This window comes from Condylostylus longicornis, unplaced genomic scaffold (genome assembly GCF_029603195.1).
Source record: "Condylostylus longicornis isolate FDR11 unplaced genomic scaffold, ASM2960319v2 ptg000049l, whole genome shotgun sequence".
In the NCBI taxonomy this organism is placed as follows: Eukaryota; Metazoa; Arthropoda; class Insecta; order Diptera; family Dolichopodidae; genus Condylostylus; species Condylostylus longicornis.
In genome coordinates, this window is record NW_026578018.1 from 6,584,444 (window position 1) to 6,606,595 (window position 22,152).

At 23.4% G+C, this 22,152-nt stretch overlaps 1 protein-coding gene across 1 annotated transcript; it reads left to right on the forward strand.

The window, feature by feature from the left end:
* The first annotated feature begins 2,519 nt into the window (after window positions 1–2,519).
* LOC129611477 (zinc finger protein 423 homolog) lies at window positions 2,520–21,203 on the forward strand. The gene is made up of 10 exons (XM_055524655.1): window positions 2,520–2,553; window positions 12,726–13,012; window positions 13,190–13,234; window positions 13,472–13,532; window positions 13,656–13,723; window positions 17,343–17,485; window positions 17,585–18,025; window positions 18,125–20,167; window positions 20,282–20,962; window positions 21,089–21,203. Exons 1-10 carry the CDS (start codon window positions 2,520–2,522, stop codon window positions 21,201–21,203), a joined length of 3,918 nt encoding a protein of 1,305 aa, XP_055380630.1.
* The last annotated feature ends 949 nt before the right edge of the window (window positions 21,204–22,152 follow it).

Sequence of the window (22,152 nt, forward strand, 5' to 3'; positions counted from 1 at the left end):
TATTATTTTCTTATAGTTTTGTACAATCTCATGAATTGATTTCAGAATACTACTCATTCACAACATCATCTGCTGTGTATATATATAAGTTTTTTTTTTTTAAGAATTTCTAAAAAGAAATTAGTATGTATCTGATAAATACACCAACACCACATATTATTATATAAAATGAATTTGAGAAAAAAATTATATTAGTGGTTGTGTACAAAGGTAACCAATAATCTAAACAGAAGGTAGCAAATGGGAAAATTTTGAAAAATTTTAATTTATATTGTATATAGAGATTGTACAATATAATAAAATAAGTACAATTACAAATAAAATTTTACTGATTTGCTGAAATGAAAGCCGATTATTCTGGAATTCCACCGCAAAAAAATTACGGCACGAAGAATACACTAGAAACCAAATAAATCAGTCAGAGTATTTAAGGATGGATTCGATTCAATATTTTATTGCTGAAAAGAATATAATATCTATACGATAAAGGTTTGATTTGAATTTTATATAAATATACCGTATGGGGATATATTATATTATATAGAGTAGTGTTGCCCATATTGAAATGTACCTGCAGAGGGAGTATATAAAGCATTGTTTTTAGAAATTTATTGAATTTGGTAAATTAAATCGGGTAATATTTGTGTTGGACATTAAGTAGTAGAAGAATCAGTAGGCTTTATTCATTTTGTACGAGTATAAAAATTAAAAATTTCCACAGTATCGGACCATACTTACATAATGTCAGATGACTTGACTTGATTATAAGATGTAGTAAGTGTATTGCAAATCTGTCAAGGTCAGTTACGAGCTCAATCTAATATTGGTAATTATGATCAGAAAAGACCTTAAAGAGCTTGGCGACGGAGTTTGGAAGTTTTATATTAATGAGATGAGGAATACCTCATTACATTTACTGCTCCTCCTACTGCAATTTTATTGCATAGATAGAATGTGTTAAACCATTAAATTGCTCCAATTCATAAAGGTATAGTTGGTTTCAAAAAGGTCTTGCGAAAAGAACTTCACGTGGGCTATAGTGAATTGTTATTCACCGTAATATATTTTGCTACAAAATCATATACATGTATATATATATATATATATACGTATTATTTTGCTCCAAAAATATTTTTCTAACAAATCCATCTCTTTTTTAACTCTATGAAATTATTCTCCCTTTTTTTTTTCCTCTTATTACTCAACTCTCTTAATTATTTTCTCTTTTTCTCTTTCACCACATTTATATTTTCTATTTCTTTTTTTGTTATGTTACCCAATTTATATTATATTTGTGTGTATATTTTAATACATATACTAAAATTAAATTGAAGAGAAAATGTATATAGGATAAAATATTTACACAAGTACACATCTGATTACTGTAAATTCAGAAAAACTGTATATAATAAATAACAAAAAAATGTTATGTGGTACACTATGAACTGGTAAAACAGCACCATTGTTGCGTTAGTTTCATTTTAATGTACTTTATTTTGTTCAAAAAAAAAATTTTTTTTTTGTGCTTATGTTACTCTCTAAAGAGTCCTATAATAACACACCATCATATCATATTAAATTGAAAGTAAAACAAAAAAAAATAAAAAACAATTTTAGAAACAAAAAGAAAAAATCAAAATTCTCGAAGAGGCGCACCACATCGACGACCATCAACATAACAAATATATTCAAAAAAACAAAAAAAATACAAAAAGGCATTACAGAAAGACACACATTTTTTTTAATCAGTCTACTCTTGGTGCTCAACTGTTCGGGACGTATTTTCATAAGAAAATAAAATATATACCATTTGATACAAAAAAAAAAAATAAAATAGAACGGAGACACGAATATGGGTTCAATAAAAAATAAAAAATTCACTCTGTTCTTATTTTTTTTTATCCTTTTATAAAAATGTGATTTGTATTATGGTCTTTTGTTTTTCTCCTTGTTTTTTTTTTGTATTAATTTTTCATTTTCTTCATATTTATTTACAAACATTTTATTAACGAAAAACAAGAGAAAGAAAAAATAAAATAAAAACATTTGTTTTTTAAAAATAAAAAAAAAATTTTTTATATAATCTTTTGTTTACATTTTTATACAAGTAAACAATGAATTCAATATAAAAAAGAAAATAAATATTATGTATTAAGGATCAAGCAAGGATATAAATTTTTTTTTAGACATTAAAATGTTGTTATAATTAATAATAAATAAATAAATTTAAAAAATGCACTGATTAATTGTTGAAAATTGTCTTCAAAACAAAATAATAATTAAACAAATAAACAATATTAAAAATTATAATTTAAAAAAGAGTTAAAAAAAATGAAATTTGGGAAAAAAAGAAATTTTTTTATTGTGTTTTGAAAATTTTAAAAATTAAAAACAAAAAATTTTAAAATTGATATTAAAAATTTTTTGAAATAAAAATAATTTTAAAAATTAAAATATTCGGTGTTACTACATAATTAAGCAAATTAAGAATATTTTAACTATTATAAAAAAAAATTAAAATGGCTTTAAAAGCAGCTCTTTATCGTGGTCCAAGTTCAAGACTTGAAACATTAATTGAAAAAATTCAAGCAAATAACAAAGAAATTAATTCTGGTAAATTTTATTTTTTTTTTCTTTAATATTAATTATTAATTTTTAATATTTATTTATTTTATAATATTTATTTAAATTACATTTAATTTTAAATAAATATTTAAGAATATAATTTTTAATATAAAAATTATAGTATATGGGATAAATAAAAATATTTCGCCTAAAATTATACTAAATGATTGTGATAAATATTATGCTATGGGATTATATAATTTTACTAAATTATTTATAGGTTCCAAATTGAAAAATTAGATTATGATTGTCTACAATATGCAAAAATTTAAAATAAAAAATAAAACATATAAAAAGGTATATTGTTCAAAAACATGTATGTGAAACAAAATTTTCAAAATTTCCCGGGAAATCTTGTTTTAATCTTTAATACTTGCCACATTGTAAATATTGGTTTACATTTAATCGAATGAAAATTTTTTAAAAATAAAATTTTTAATTTTAACAATAATTTCTTAAAAGATTTATCATTTCAACTTGTGCATGTTGTGTAAATCTCCAATGATTTATAAAATTATTTATAGAAATCTTTAAAATAAAAAAGATTAATTTAAAACTAATTAATTTTAATTTGTAATTTTAGATTATAAATTTTAATATTATTATGCAACTCATTAAAAATTGAAGTCCTTACTACACAAATGTTATATTTTAAGTGCCCGATCTTTAATATTATAATTGTCATATATGCAACTACAAAAATTTGGTTTTTTTAGATATGCAATTTATTTGCTTTTGCAATAAATACGAATAACTCTAAAATTTTATAAAAGTAATTCAAAAATTTCAATAAATTTAAAGAAAAACTTAAAAAATTACTAAGAATTCTAAAAGATATGAGAAATTGTTTTATTCCAACTCTAATATTTAAAACAAAATAAATAAATATCCTTTCCATTAATATATATTTTATGCATTACATACACATTTATACTAGCGTATGTATATAAAAAAATCACAATTTACGATATATTTATTCGAAAACATTAAATATACAGCTGTAATTTACACTGTATGTAATTTTATATATATGTCATACAATGTATGTGTGTATGTAATTTTGTAATAAAAAAATTTCACGTGCATATTTTCTTCTTTTCGTGCATATATATTTTTGACTTAATAGAAATGAATTTACAAACATTTTATATATTTAATGCTATAGTGTATATAATAAAATGCATATGAGCACTCATATATTTTATCTATATATATTATATATTCATTATTATGTATTAATAAAACATATTAAGATATGAATTGCTGCCAAAAATATTATGCTGTACAAGATCGGGCAAAATACGTTTTTTAAATGTTTCTGAAGGTAAAACAAGGCTTTAATTTAATGAAAAATAATGAGCACCTTGTTTGTAAAGCCTCCTATACTTATAATGTCACTTATTCAATTTCTAATTTCAAAGTTTAAGTACGTATTTGAGTAGTATTATTCTAAAACCAAAAAGGACCCGAGCTATTTAAAAAAAAATTTTATGGTATTTATATACAATTCATACCAAACCTTTATCGTATATTTCGAATTTACATTTCGAAAATCTGAAAAATGTTACTTTATATTAAAAGCAAATTTGAAATTATCATTTTATAGAGAGCCCCGAATTATAAGTATAGAAAAGTTTTAAATGTGATTTTATTTAAAATCCAAGAAGAATTGATGGAATTGTAGATTTCAAGAGAACTGAAAGAGGTAAGAGGGCATATCCCCTGCAGCCATTCGCAAATTTATTAGCCACCTCACGCCCCCTCCTATAATATCCCCGTTCCAAGTATAATCCAAGAAGGGGACTCAAGAATGATAAGAATAAATAAGTCTTAAAACAGTTTTTCTTTGAAATACAAGAAGAATACTAACAAGAAAAACTAGACATAATACTAATTTTAAAATATAAGGTGTTACTGCAAATAAATACAAGGGACAGTAAACACTTAAATGACATTAATTTGAATCGTTTGACATTAATTTGACTTGTTAATCAATTAAAACTATTTATGCGTTTACTTAAAATTGATCTTAAATTTGTAATTAAATAGTCATGTGTGAAAGAATATTAAAAATCAAGATTAAGGAATATTTCAAAATATTTTATTCCAGCAATAAATTTTAAGTTTGCTGCAATCTTAAATTTTATATTTTCTTCTTTTTATATTTTTTGTCAATAATGCGATGACAAATTTTTAATTAGAACTCCAGTTTTCTTCTTTCATTTGAAAAAAAGCTATTTAACAATATGTGTTGTAAATAACCTACGTTGCACCTGAAACAAAAATTTATTGTACTTGTTCGATTTAAACCTTGTTTTTTAACAGTAAATGACTAAATTTCTGCTCAATTATACTTATATCCTGCATTTACTAAATTGTCATAAAATCATGCTTAAATTACATCATATACAAAAGAAAAAATTAATTAATTTTCTTTGTTTTTTTGCTTCATTTCTACGACACAATATTATTCTGTTTATATACTTATTTAACAAAAAAATTGTACACCCTAGCTTTTAGAAAAACAAAAAGAAAAACGCATATGAGATAATTTATCACCATAACTTTTTTTATTCAATTAATTTAAATATTATTTAAGAAAAATGTTTTAAAAGAGTGGCGCCTAAATATAACAATAAAAACATATTATATGATTTTTTTTCTTGACCGGAAGTTAAGAATCAACTTAAATCAGATGCATATACACCATATGCATAATATTAAAATTTAAGATCATAAACTTAACTACAGTGTATATGATAAATGCAAGATTGAAAATTTTTCCATGTTACAATTATATTTAAGATAAAACTTATGAGAGATTTGTAAAAGCGTGTATATTTGAGCAAAATAAAGAATTTAAAGTAACTCGTGTTAAAAGTAAAATAAAGACCAACAAATTTATATAAAAAAAAAAAAATTATTATTAATTAACTTTAAAAGCAATTTGTACGCCCCAATCTCTACTGTACATATATAAAAATTTTTGAACACATTATAATATAAATAGTGTACACTTATTTACAGATTAATTGAAATAAGAAGACTTATGAATAAATTCTAAGTTTAAGATTCACAATATTTTAATATTTTCTTAATTTATTTTTGACTGTTTTTGCTCTCTACTCTAAAAAAATAATGTAATGGATCAGGAAATATTCATTTCCTTTTTCAATTAAAATTTGAAATAAGCGTAATTCATATATCATATTATAATATATAATATATATATGTATATATATATATATATATATATATATATATATATATATATATATATATATTTTATTAGACTGGGACACACTACTAATATGTGAAAAAAATATGTTTGTTTTTCATTTCTTTGTGTTTTAATTAAAGATTATTTCACCTAAAAACAATTCTTTGTATAATTAAACATATAAACCGAGTACAATATAACAATTATGAAAATAGTATATTAATAATCATATATACATATTATACATAATATAGACTTTAACCATAAAAGAAAAAATAATTGGGATAAAGAGGAGGTTAAGGAATAAAGGGATTAATATTCTTAATTTATAAATATGATTATCTTTAGTGTATTTTTTTTTTTTAAACTTACAGAACAGGAAATTCTAATTTTCAAATATAGACACTAGAATATTTAACTATAAAATACTAGTACATATGGGCATAAGTGACTTAAAGACTAATATATGGAGAATAATTATACCGCCCCATAATTTTATTTTAACACAATTTTTTTTTTCTTTCTTTAATAATTAAGCGCTAAAATATTAATTGATTAGGATTCTTTTTAATAATATTAGAAATATAATCACTAATTGAATATAAGAGCAATGTATAGAAAAGTTTTTTGTAATATTAAAGATGATGGCATATAAAATGTAATAAAATTTATTCTTAAAATTAATTTAAGAAAAAAAAAAATTTATAGCATTTTCATACATCCTACACATATCTTATTTTTTTTTCGCTTTGTTTTTTCGGAGGTGGTAAATAGAAACAACTAAAAAAAAAGCAACAAAAAGAATAAACAATTTTATTAAAAAAAAAAAAAAAATTTTCATATTATAATTCCCATGGGATCCTTGAATTTCATGTATAAATGTAAAGTGTAAATGTGTGTGTATGTTTTATGAATTATTTCATGAATACTCGTACATTTAAAATTCGAATAAAGTTTACTCTTTTAAAAAATTAGATTATAATTAAAAATATCTTATATTTTAAAATTAAATAATTCAAATTATATAAGAATTTTTTATTAGTTTTATTGCACTAAACATCTAATATTATAAAAAGCACCTATATATACCATTTCACACGTTGAATCTAATCCGGGACCATTGTTTAGATTACTTCAGTTTAAAATTCGGAACTCTATTTTATCATGAATATACATTATTAAAGTCTTCATCTTTTTTTCTTTCCCTTAGATTTATTAAAACAGAAATAATACTACAGGAAGGAAGATTATATTAGATAGTGATCGTCACCAATATTATCTAAGATGCATTTCATCATGTGATGGACGGTATTATTTGAAATGATTTTAGTTTTCAAATATTGATAAAATCGAAATTAATATAGGGTTATAATATATTGATATAACAATATTATTGATTAATAATTCTATATCACATCATATATGTATGATACGTTCTAGAAAATACATGATAGAAAATCACTGATAAGAAATGAATGATGATCTCAGAAATTAAAGGGATCATAGTATTAATTTTAATTTAATTTTTAAAGTTAACTTTTTTTTTTTTCATTTTTCCTGCTACTATAGGTTTTGCTTTTGTTCCTAAAGCTTAAAGATAATATTATAGTATTAAAATTTTCTAAAAATGAATAAAAGAGCGGATTTTAAACATTTTTGGTCCCTATTCAGCCTATATAAATGTAAATAAGAAAATATCGGAATAACATATTTTGCAACCTTTATTTTAGAATATTAAATTCTAATATATATTCGCGTATCAGTAAAACACCCTTAAAACACAATTTAAGACACAGGTGCTAATTAATTAGATCATATAAAAATATAGTAAGGTCAGCTCTCCTGAATATTTTAGTATTTGTGCCAGCGACGACATATACTTTGAATTTTTTTTTTTTTTGGAAAAATTTTAAGCTATACATAACAGTGCTCAAATTCAGCTTAATTTAAATTAGTCCGAGTGTCCGCTTTGTTGAAATTATTTTTCTTGTTAAATATTGCTTTTAAAATGAAATTATTTAAATTTTATAAATTTTAATTTCAAACACAAAATACATATTTTATTTTCTTATTTTTTTTAATTTATGTTTTTAGTTATTTTTAAGCTATTATTTAGAAGAACGATTTTTTTTCTTTGACCAAATAAATTTTAATATTATTATTTATTATTATAGCACCCAAAGTATATTCAAATCCCAAAATAATTCTAAACAAAAAGAAATTTTTTTTGTATATATAATTCACAACAATATTTGCATATGTATATATATGTATGTACACACATATATATTTTTATTTTTAAAAAATATTAATAAGAAAACTGAATTCAATCATAATTTTTTTTTTTTGCTGTTTAGATCGCATCAGGAAAATAATATAATATAAACACACAAATATATATATATAGATTTTCATATGCATACCAATATATATTTAAATATAAACATACATACATATGTATAAGTATAAAATGAAAATTTTGTGTTCCTTTTATTTATCCGCTCTCATTCTTTACATTTTCCCATAATTTCTCCCATTTCATAATTCTCTAGATAATACTCATAGTATTATAATATTTGTATGCATATATATCAACATACAAATTTCAATATATATTATATTAAATATATAAATAATATATATATATGCATATAAATATAATACATATATGAATACATAAACAGACATACAATAATATATATATATACTTCATAAATGTATGTATGTGACATTGAAGTTGGTGGGATAAACTTGGATAGAAATGTTGGCTTTTTTTTTTATATTTTGTTTTGATATTCCCATGGGATCTCATCTTGGGGTGAAAATGTTAACGAAAATTTATAAAAGTAATATAAGGAGAAAAGAAAATAATATAGAAAAACAAAAAATAGGAAAAAATAAAATGAAAAGCACTTTTTCCCCATTGCTATTTATACACTAGTATTATTTTTATAAATAATATTGTACGTATGTATATTAAGTATATGTATATATGCAAATATATTATCAAAAAAAAAAAATAAATGTATATTATCATATAGTGCGGATGTATTGAACACTAAAATGAAAATTAGAATATTTTTGCGAAATAAAAATTTTATTAAGCAATTCGAAAAATAAACTTTTATAAATCTTGTGATGTTTTCAAATCTACTTCAGTATTTATTTTTATTCTGCTAACTTAGAAATTAAATATTTTTTTTTTTTTTACAAAAGTAAATGTGAAAGACTATCGATTACATGGTTTTCAGAAAATAAATAAAAACAAACTACATAAAGAATTAAAAAATATTAACGCTGACTCTTACGATATTTTTATTTACTATTGAAATCAGACAAACAAAATAAAGATCATACAAATTATTTGTATATAATTTTTACATTTTGTGATAGGTGATAAAAATTTTATGTACCCAGCTTTTTCCTTTATCCATTCCAAATAATTTTGTTAAAAATTAAAAAATTGCATAATTTTGGGGGTGTATTTAAAATTTTCGGCTCAGTTGTAAAAACTTTAAAAATATGTGTTCCAAATACTTCCCCCCTTCCACTCTTATACGAAAAAATCACACAAGTTCCCATAAATTTCATGTTACTATTGCAATAATTTAATTGAATAATATACAGCACACTTCCTAGACTGTAGATATACCACCAACTCAACTCATTTTAAAAAAACTTTACAGTTCAAAATGTACTTTTTTTTTAATATTTAAAATAAGTTCTGATTTATCAGATATTTTAAAATTCTGATTAATATTCGGATTTATCAGCTCTAAGATTCATTATTAATAAAAGATTTATGAAAAAAAAAAATTATATTTTAAATTCGAATTTTTGTCTGAAATTACTATACAATAAAGTTTTTTTATTAGTTTTAGTAAATTCAATGAATTTAGTTTTAAGTTTATACGTAATATACAAAAATGTATATTTTTATATATTATGTATGTAAGTATGTATATATAAATATGAAATTTTTCATACATACAATTACATGTATATATAATTTAAAATCTTTTTACATACTCACAAAGGACACGAGTAGTTTTTACATTGGAAATTTATGATTTACATTTGAGAATTTTCATCTCTAGAGATTAAAAAAATTAAAAATTTCAGAATTAAAAAAAAGTCATCTACATCTTAATTTTTCTTATAATAATAATGGAATACTGTTTTGGAAAGAAAGTATAAAACAAATTAATTGAATTTAAAAGAATAACAAGTAACAAGAGATAAAAAAGAGCAAGTAGAATTTAAAAATATTTTAATATCGCTAATTTATTTAAGTCTTTTTAAGTATATTAAAACTGGTATATTGATTTAGAAAAATTTTGTATAAAACACATTCATGTGTTTGATTTTAATTTGAGGGTTATTATACCCGTACGAACGTATGTTCGAAGGATATACTACCGTATGTAACGCTAAGAAATAACGGTCTTAGATATAGACTCATGTGTATGTTTTTGATCAGCGTCGAATTCTGAGTTGATTTAGCTTTTTCTGTCCGTCCGTTCCAACGATAACTAAAAGACTCGCATATAATTGCTCGTACTCACATTATGCATCTATTACTGAGGGAAACGTTACACTACTTCACGCAGACATAATTTAGTAATACATTAAAATAGATATTTTCCACCTATATTCCTATATTTTTATTTCCTATATTAAAAATTCTAATATAACAAATAGCATTAATCAAAAAATTTGGTTTATAATATAGAGAAATTCGCTAAATCGAAAATTTAATTATAAATTATAAATTTGCTGACGTCATAAAAATTGTTCATTAAAGAATTTCATTGTATGAGTGGTTTGTTATATGGAAGTTCTACTGTATTTTTACTTAATTATTTGATAATTAACACATTTAAATATTTTATGTTACTCAACATATTTATTGCCACCAAACATATTTATTGCAAAAATAAATTATTAATATTATTAAATTAATATATTAATACCTCGAATAATACAACATAACATAATTACCATTGATATACATACTTACGAAGGTAAAATATTGATTTAAAAATATTCAATAACGCATTCATATTGAAAACGGTATAATTTACCTTAACGTATTAATAACAGTATAAAAGAAAAATTCAGACAATAAATTTTTGTTATACGCACATATTCCTAAATAATTTAGAAAATATAACAAGAATATTATGTGTTCTTATAACGTAATCCAAAGTACGTTCACATGATAATCCGTTTTATAGCCTTAATATATGCAATTTTGATGCGACATCTTAATTTTCATATCATTTTCATAATAAATTTAGACTTAGCATTAATTTTCATTTTAAAACTTTTAAAATAAGACTCTTTATATAAGAAGTATATATTTTAAAAGTTAAACTATTTTATTTATGTTATTGTTTTATAAATTTATTTACACTATTAAATAACTCACATTATAACACATTAACATGTGTAGTACCTTAAATCAAATTAATGGTTAAATTTTCACATTTCATTTTACAATTGGTACTCAACCCTTCCGTAAACTGTTATAAAGATTTATATAATGTATATGCATATAAAATAAATTATAATAATGATATACTTGCATTTATTTGTTTAAGTATAAATTTAAGTTCGTTCGTATAGTCATTTATTTTGCCAACCCTTTCTTCAAAAATCGTATACTAATTTTAAAATATATCGAATAATATCATTTATAAGGGCTTTTTATTAAAAAAAAAATTTTTGATATTTTTTCAAAAGTTACATGCATACTCTGGATGTACTTTTAAATAAATCTAATTTCGTTACGATATTAATGGCCATATTAAATTAATTTCCAATATTTATGACTTTTTTATAATATAAATATGCAAAGGATATAATATAACAATAAAATTTGTAAACTACACAATTTTCAATTACAAAAAATCGCCATTCTATATATAGAATTGCAAACATAAATTTTAGATTTAAAATGAAAATTTGAAATTTTTATTACATTTATTATTTGTATACCCTGTACGAGCTTTTACTCACTTGAGATTTAAGGAATAAATAAATATTTAAATAATTTTTTTGATTAATAAAAAATTTATAATATTATCTATAAGTTACTAAATATTGTATAGCTTGCAATTTCTAGAAATTTCATAACAATTACAATCGGTTTACTCCGTTAAAACAGAAAATTTTTAATATTCTATCATCTTTCAATATTAGCAATATTTGAATTTTTCACCTTCCATTTCTTTGAAACAGATATAAGCCTTATCAAATTTCTATTAAAGCAGAGAGTATTGATATAAATTTTGTCTTATTCAATAAAAATAAATAGAATATTATTACAACCCTATAATTATATTATATCATTTCACACAGATTTTGCTCCTAGAAATGTGCAATAAATGAATTTCAAACTCGAAAAATTTAAAATGATAACTTTTCACTTAAAATTTTCTTATATTCCTAGCAACTTCTTGAATCAGATAAAGGGAGAATATTTACCATTTTAGCGTCTGTAAATTTTAAACACAAAGACATACCTTTACATACAAATATACCTTATACGCTTATAATTATACCGGCACATTGTGGTAACCCTCGTTTCTTAATTATTTTAAACCATTAAGTTAAAGAAAATCACAACAATAACAATTTACTTTAAAAAACTGACATTTAGTTGACACTAATACCCGTTATTTTTCTTACCGTTATACTCTTTTGTTTTTCTTTCAATTTATTCTTTTTTTTTTTAATGTACTTTTGAACAGATTATTTTCATTATGTTTTTTTTTCTTATATATTTGTTTTTTTTTCATTGTTTCGTTTTCTTGTTATAATTTTTTTCTTATTCTTTTACATTTATTCTTTTCTTTTTCCTTTATATTTGATATAGATGCATGCTCTGTACATACATCATCACCAAGTTTTTCACCATCAATATCAGAAGGAGCAGCTACACCTAATTCAACATTAAGTCACCGTCATCATAAATATTTTTCAAGTGGTGGGAATTTTTTACATCATCAACCACCATTTCCATTTTTTTCATTATCAGATGAAGAAGCAACTGAACGTGAAATTGGTGATATTGAAGAAACTGAACGAAGTTATAGTTTACCACCATCATTTCTTTCAACAACAAATAAACGAGTTAATCGTAGACATCGACATCTTAATATTGTTAATAATAACAATAATAATCATAATTATAATTATTATCATTTACGTCGTCCAATTAATCATGATCTAATGGATGATAATTTTAATGGTGCAAGTAATAATTTTGATAGAGAAATACGTAACTATAATAATAACAATAATATTAATAATTTAGATACTATTAAAAATCGAAATGATAATAATTTAATTGAAAAGAAATATAGAAAAATTAATGATGATAATAATGATGAAATTGATGATGATGATGAAACAAGAACATCAACAACAACATCAAGTGATGTTATGAAAAAAATTGATTATGAAACTGATAATAAAGGTGTTAAATTAAAAAATTTTAGTCAAAAAAGAAAACGTAATGAAAATGATGATGAAATTAAAAATAATGATAATAATGAAATAGTAGGAATTTCAAATAATAATAATAATCGTAATAATTATCATAAAAATCCTTGTAATAACAATAATTTAGAATTAATTAATAATAATAATAATAATGGCAGTAATAATAATAATAATAAAGGTATTCTATTAAAAGATATTTTAAAGAAAAATGCTAAATTAGCTGATAAAAATAATTTATTAAAAAATTTAAATAATAATAATTGTAATAATAATTCAAATAATAATGTATCAACAACAGAAGGATCATACCAATGTCAATTTTGTGATAAATCATTCCCACGATTGGGATATTTAAAAAAACACGAACAGGTGAGAATATTGTAAAATTATAAATTCTATTTATATACACATGTTAGCATGTTTAAGTATTCAATAATATAAATTTGTACTGCAGCCTTTACTATTATTTAAAAAAAAATTAAAATATACCTTATAATTACAAGAAAGGTCTGAACTGATCCAGCAAGAAAGATCATTCTCTCTTGATTCTCAATCAAAAGTTAGTATATTTTATTCTTGTCAATTTTCCCTTTTTTTTGCTTGAAAAAATCGCTTTTCAAAATTTTGAATTGATGCTAAATTTTTAATCGATTATAACCATAAACAATTCCAAAAATTTCCATAATAAACTGGTTCTTATCAAGGTACGTTACGGCCGCGTTTACATATTATACATATATAAAATTGCCATATACATATACAAATCTTCAAGTTTTCATTTTAATAGCAATATTATCAAAGGCAAGCTAAAGGAATATTTCAGTAGACTGAGCTTGGATTGTAGATTCTATCGGCAGGACAAGGAAACCTCAGTACACCTTCTGGGGGAGTGTGATGCCTCGCTCGTAAGAGAATAGAAATACTGGGAGATTGTACTTTCACAGCAGCAGGGTTACGATCTTGCGACTCTCACAAAGTGTTCGAGTTCATCAGGAAGGTGGATCTCGAGCATGTGTTGTGAGGCATTCCCCGTTTCAGGCGGAAGGAAGAGAGAACCCAATAAATCCTTATAAGTGATCACGGTGCACTGTTACCTGCGGTTTTACAAATCTGGAAATCTACAATCTACCTAAATTTTGGCTATTTATTTATAGAGGAGGCGGCAAAGATAAAAAGAAACTACATTTCACACACGCAATTTTATTTTATTCATCATTATCATTTTTCTATTATAATTTTTTTCTCGTATATGCCTTCGTTTGGATCACCAAAGACTAAAAAAGAAAAAAAAATCAAAAAATGAAAAATCAAATTTAAATTTTCTACAATTAAATTTCATTTTTTACTTTTTCTTTTGCAAAATCTTTGAATAATATTTGAAATTCAGTCCAAAAAAGAAACAAAAAAAAAAATTTTAAATAACAAGAAAAATCTATAAAAAGGTTATTTTTTTTTTTTAAATTTTTGGTTTTTGCAATCATACAAAAGAATAATAAAATTTGATTTAATGATCGTTTACCTTTCTTTTTAAAAACACAAAAAATAACAAAATTGTATAAGTAAATTAAGTACAAAGTAACTAACAATTTAGTTGTATGTGGTACCCACCATATATGTAATCAAAATCTTAATAAAACAGTGAGGCGAGTATTTTTTGTTTTTGTTTTCTCTTTTTTTCTTCTCTCATTTTAGTTTTTTTTTTCTATAAAACTTAAAGAAAACCGACACTAAAGTAACTGGATTACGTGATGATTTTACTAAAAATGACAAAAATGAGAAAAAAAACAAACAAGAAAAAAAATGTAAATTGTCATATGTCATCATTCAACTTTACCATCATCATCAACATTATTTTGTTATCATTTTCATATAATATGTATGTACGAGTATGTGCATATTGTATATAATAATCAACATCATTGTCAATCATCATTTTATAATAAAATATAAAAGATCTTCATATCATAATATTCAAAGTGTGTCTAGATAATAAAATTAAAATTTAATTTTAATATTTCAAATACAATTCTTCTATACTATGTACAAATATTTACATATTATATGTATATATATTTATAATGATGTATAATTGCTAGAATTAAAAACTATTTATTTAGTGCACTATTTAAGTACCCTGTTTTTTTTTTATATTTTTAATTGCTTCTCGAAAATTTTAAAGTATAAAAATAAAAATAATTAAGAATCAAAACTGATATGAGCATAGAAAAACTAAAATTTCTATTTGTATAGTATTAAAAATAATACATATGTACTTTTAGTCTGACATTAATTTAATTAAAAATTTCAAGGTGAATTAAATAAATATTATTTATAAATATATAAAATTAGTATGTGTGTCATTTTAAAATGTAGATGAAATTCGTAAAATTTTATTCACAATATGCGTAATATTAAAATTAAATTATAATTATAAAATTAAAATTAATTAAAATGAAATTATTCAGGCTTAAAACTAATAAATTTTTTTTAGTTATTCTCTTCTTCAAAAATAAACTGCTTACACAGGTTAAGTTAAATTAGGTTAACGAGGCCTGCCGAAGGGTACAAATAGGCGCCTCTCATTCGAACCAGCCAGAACTGCTCATAAATCGGCTGAGTTCTTTAATATTTATATTCGCTATGTGCGCAGTGCAATTGAAGAAGTAAGACCCAAGAAATCTCTGCCTGGAGTTCGCCAGAGCCGAACATGAGCACAGGATTAGCCCCTGTTGTTTCCATCAACTAATTATTTTAAACAACTAATATTTTCTCAGATAATTGTTCCGAATATTGACGAAATTGACTAAAAACTATTACCCCTTTCTCGAACTCCAGAACGCCGAACTGTTATATTTTTTTATAATTCAAGTAACAGTACTATAATAGACAAAAAAGAGCAATAGAAAACCGCTATTTTTGAAGTAAATAATATCATCAAAAAGAATAAGAGACTGATTAAAACCTGTTTCTTAAATAATCTCTAAAATCCAAAAAAATTTTCGATTTCTATTATCTTATAATTGACAGATATTTAATTTTTCCTTTAAATTATAATGCCAATTCTATGCACTTATACACATACATATTATACACGTATTTACTTGTACACTGCAAAAATATATTATTTTACAAAAAAAAAATTTACATTTCTTATTTGGTTATACTGATTTCTTACAATGGTATATGAAATCATTGTCGTCGCCCTTTACACCTTTTAATAGCTATAGTACGTGATATAATCAAGTTTTTCATTTTTTTTTTTTCTTGAAATTTTTATAAAAAAAAAATTTTAATTTCTTCATATGAAAAATGGGCTACAAAATAACAACGTTGTTAATTTTAAGCTTAATTTTCATTTAGAGAAATAAAAAATTATGTATATACATATATATGTTTTTAAAAATATATATGTACACATGTATCACGGTTTACATCTTTATACACAATATATAAAGTATACCATTTAAAGCTATAAAATTAAATTGAGATCATAAGTTTTCTTTAAAAATTTCAACACATTATTTACATACACTTTACATCACATGTGTTACAAAATTCTGTAATAATTTTTAGCCTTAAATACATACTAAAATATCTTGCATGCAATCGAGAATTAAAAATTTTTACAATGATATTTAAAAGTAATTTTTAATATTGAAACTAAAATTAATTCGGAATATTAAAACTATGTTTGTCTTAATACTCTTGAACAAAATAAAAATTTAATTTTTAACTTGATCATTCTTAATTGATGCAAACTCATATGTAGTCTTAAAATTGAGAAAAAAATTAGTTTGATTAAAAAAATTAAAATTGTTTTAAATAAAATTAAGTTCTGAAATAATTTGAAATCAAAGCGCCCTCTGTAAAATATTTAATTTTTTTTTTGTAGTAGTCCAAAAGACTTAAACGAGAAACTTGAAATTTTTTTTATTGTTGAAATAAAACAAAAAAATTAATTTAATTTTTCTATTTTGAATTTTTTTAGAGTCATGCTGAACATTTACCATTTAAATGTGAATATTGTGCACGTCTATTTAAACATAAACGATCACGTGATCGTCATACAAAATTACATACCGGTGACCGCCGTTATCGTTGTCCACATTGTGAGGCAGCTTTTTCAAGAAGGTAATAATATTAAATTAAAAAAAAACAAAAAAATAATTTTACTATTGAAACAGTAAACAACATAAATTAATTTAATTTAAAATTTATATATTTATGCAGTGATCATTTAAAAATTCATATGAAAACTCATGATAATCAGAAACCATTTCAATGTACAATCTGTAATCGAGGATATAATACAGCTGCTGCTTTAACATCTCATATACAAAATCATAAAAAACAAGCAGCTCTCATGGGTACTGGTTTACAACCATTAAATTATAGTCCACGATCAACTGGTTCAACATCAAGTAGTGCTGGTAGCCTATTTGGTATGCGACATCAAAAAAGTCCATTATCAATGTCTGGTACTGATTATGGTAGTAATACTGGCAGTCCAATACGTAATGATTCAAAATTATCAATGCATCATCAAAATTTATCATGTTTATATTGTACACAAAATACATTTAATGATTTAGAACAATTAAATAAACATATGCAAACATGTCACAAGGATATACAATCATTATCAACTGGAAATCTAAATAATGAATCATTATCAAATGATGGATTACAAAATCATAAAACCCCAACGCCATCAACACCAACTTCAACTCCAATTCCAAATAGATCAACACCTACACCAACATCATTAACACCAGCCTTAACACCAATTCCATCTACAATGTTAAATTTTCCTTTAAGTTGTGAATATTGTACAATGAAATTTACAAATATTTCTACAATGTTTCAACATATGAAAACAGCTCATATTGATCAAATGAAAATTTCAAATTTTGAACATTTGGATAATTTATCATTTGGCTTTCACGGAAATTTCAATCAATCATCACCGAATACAGTATCTCAACCATCATCAGCTACCGATTGTTTTGGTGATATTAAAATTAAAAAAGAAAGTCCAAGCCCAAATTCAAACAAGCAATCATGCGGTGATAATAGTAACACATCGAATACTGGTGAAAAAGATGAAAATTTAATTCAATTAAGACCAACAGATTTAAGCCAACCAAAAAAACATTCAAATCAAACAACGAATAATAATGAATTACAACCAAAAGATATTTCGCCTAATGATAAATTCTTTCAACGAACTTTCTTATGTAATCAATGCAATGAGGCTTTACCTGATTTTCATTCATTCAGAAATCATTTAAAATTGCATATAACACAAAAGATGGGTATGATTTGCCAACATTGTGGTGTTACATACCATGATAAAAATGAATTAGATCGTCATATAATATCACATTTTTTAATAGCAACATCAGAATTTAATTGTTCGAAATCATGCAAGAAAACTTTTACGAAAGTTGATGATTTAAGAACGCATTTATTTGAACAACATTCTCAAGTTGTGTACAGGTGCACATTATGTTCAGAAGTTTTTGATACAAAAATTGCAATTCAAGTACATTTATCATGTACTCATGTTAATGAAGTAAAAACTTATCAATGCTCAGCATGTATGAAACAATTTCGAAATGAAGAAGATTTTTCAATTCATGTAAAAAGTCATTTGGCCCCACCGAACGGTTGTATACAATGCATGTTTTGCCGAACTATTTGTACATCTCAATTGGAAATGCATTTTCATTTAGCAGCACATGCGCAACAATTTCGATGTCCTTCTTGTCCAGAAACATTTCAAGTTGAATTTCTTCTTGAAAGACATATACAAACACATCATTCAATGCGTAAAGATACAATAAATCATCATCATCAAGATTTAATTAATGGATCTAAACATTTGCTACAAGAAGAATCAGATCAGTATGGTGCATTACAACAGCAACAGAGACAATCTCCAAATAATTATCCTCCAAGAGGAAAAAATATATTTCAAATTCCAAATTCAATTGCTGTAAAACCAAATAACAAATTTTATTCTCCATTACAAGTAAATACAACCACAAATAACAAGCAACATTTAAAATATGGTTTAAATCAAAGATTTGACACAAAAAAATCGCTTTTAAATTTTATGTACAATAACTATCATCATCATAATCAACAGCATCAGGAAGAAAAGATTAACAATGATGGTTTTCCTCATACTCCAGGATTCTTATTAAGCCCGACAACTTATTTTGATAATAATTATGATAACATGACAGCAGCAGCAGCGGCTGCGGCAGCTGCAGCAGCGGCTGTAGCATCATCGAAGCGTAATAATCTTTCAACATTAGAAAATCCTTCAACTAGTAAAACAGGTACACAATCAACTTGCAATGAAAGAAAGCAGATTGGTTTTAGTTGCGGTATGTGCGAACGTAATGATTTTCGCACCGAATCTGAAGTTAATACACATCGTAAAATTGTACACAACTTGAAAACTGGTGTTAGTCTACGTTGCGCTTATTGCAGCGGTAACTTTAAATCTAGAAGCGAATTAGAACATCATATGAAAGCTTGTCATAATTCTATGGGCAAACATAAATGTTTAATATGTGATGAAATATTCCCATCACCAGCTATATTGGCTGAACACAAACTTCAGCATTCCAGAGTAGGACGTTCAGGAAAATGTGTTCATTGTTCCACTCCATTAAATGATATTGCAACATTCAAGTTACATTTATCCAAACATGTTACAACAAATAAAGATCCAATACCAATACAATGTATTTGTTGCCGACAAACATTAAATTCTGATTTTGAAGTTGAATTGCATGCAAGGTAACATAAATTTTATTAAGAAAACAATATATTTATACATATATATCTATATTCTATTCGTTGAAAAATTTTAAATTTTAATTATTTTTTTATGTAACATTTTTTTACATAAAGGTATCATACAAAAACACCAAATGTTCCAGAAAACGGCTGTGTACTCTGTTTAGAGCCATTGCCTCCTACAGCACAAACACGTTTATGTGAAAAGTGTGATCTTAAACATAAACTTAATGTAACTGGTGCTGGTACAACATCTTCTTCAGTAGCATTAGCAACTGGTATTATTAATAATGCTAGCGCAGTTGCTGGTGCAATTCGATTTACAAAACCTCAACAAAATTATACAGAATTTTTAGAAAACAAATGTCATTTATGTAAAATAATTTTACCACATCAACAACGACTTCAAGAACATCTTGTAGAGCATACATTTGCCGGTTGTGAAGAACGTGGCTATTCTTGTTATATATGCTCTTCAGTATTTACAGTACCTGGTGGTCTTTTAAATCATATGAGTGAACATGGTCAAAATGCACGACCATATGATTGTAATATTTGTCAAGAGAAATTCTTTTTTAGAGCTGAATTAGACAATCATTTATTTAAACATCAATTAAATGATTCTAGTGAATTTATTGAAAAAACATTACAAATTCAGTCATCACCTATTGATATGATAAAAACAAAAGAAATTAAAAATTATTCACAACAAATACAATCCCATCATCAATCTATAAATGAAGAACAAAAAAATCGTAACTTAAATGATTTAATTAAAGGTGAACGTAAACAACAGCAATCTGAATTACAAAAAAATCATGATAATAATAGAATTTCAACAGATAATCAAGAATTTCATTTACAAGATACAAATGAAATTTTTAAAACTGAAATTAAAATTGAAAATAAATCAATTGATAGTGAACATGGTAATTCTAATAATAATGAAGAAATTATTGATAATAATAATGAAGAAGATGAATATATTGAAATCGAAAAATTAGCTGAAACATCAACGACTCCTCAAGAGAATTAAACATAAAATTAATTTATTTTTCTTCTTCATTTGAATATACAATTAGAAAAAAACTCCTTATATTAATTATATGATGAAATTTTAATCAGAATTATTTACAAATCTAACATAATTTTAATTTAATTAAATTGAAAATACATTTATCATGTACTCATGTATTTGGTAAATTTGTTTGGTTTATCCTAAAAAATCCAAAATATTATTTTGTATAATTTTAATTTAGAAGCAGAATATTTTTTTTTATGTTTCCTCACTATCAGATCACAGTATTTTCTTCCGAGATATTAATTAACGTAAGCTATGAACTAAAGCATATAGCATATCATAATGTTCGTTCTATTAAACTACAATTTATTATTTAATTTATAATTATCAATATTAATTTAATATTGCAATTTATTACCTAACTTATAATTACTGAATTTAATAATATCTTTTAGTTTTCTAAAAAAATACTTAAACTATTTATTGTAAATAAATATTATATGAATTGTACACATAATGAATAGTTGTAATTGTATACATATGTTCCATTATGTATTTCAATTTAAAATATAAACCTTTTTTTCGACTAAAAGTTCTACTATTCGGCAAATGATTGTTTGAAAACAACTTTTGATTGCTTTATTTTTTACTTAATAGGGCCAGTGAAGCAGTATTAAAAAAAATTATTAGAAATTATTAATATAATTTTTAAGTTTCTAATATAATTTTGTCAATTTTGAATTTCAATACTTTAAAAATTCAATTAAAATATATTAATAGTATTAGAATAATAACACTCATATTAAATTTACTTTAGAACAAAAAAGTTTCTTATTATGGTACAAATAATACAAATGATTTGTACATATTATTATATATACACAAATTTAATAATAAATACTAAATTTTAATACATGTTTTAAGTATTTTATAATTAAAAAATTACTATTATTATTAATTTAGA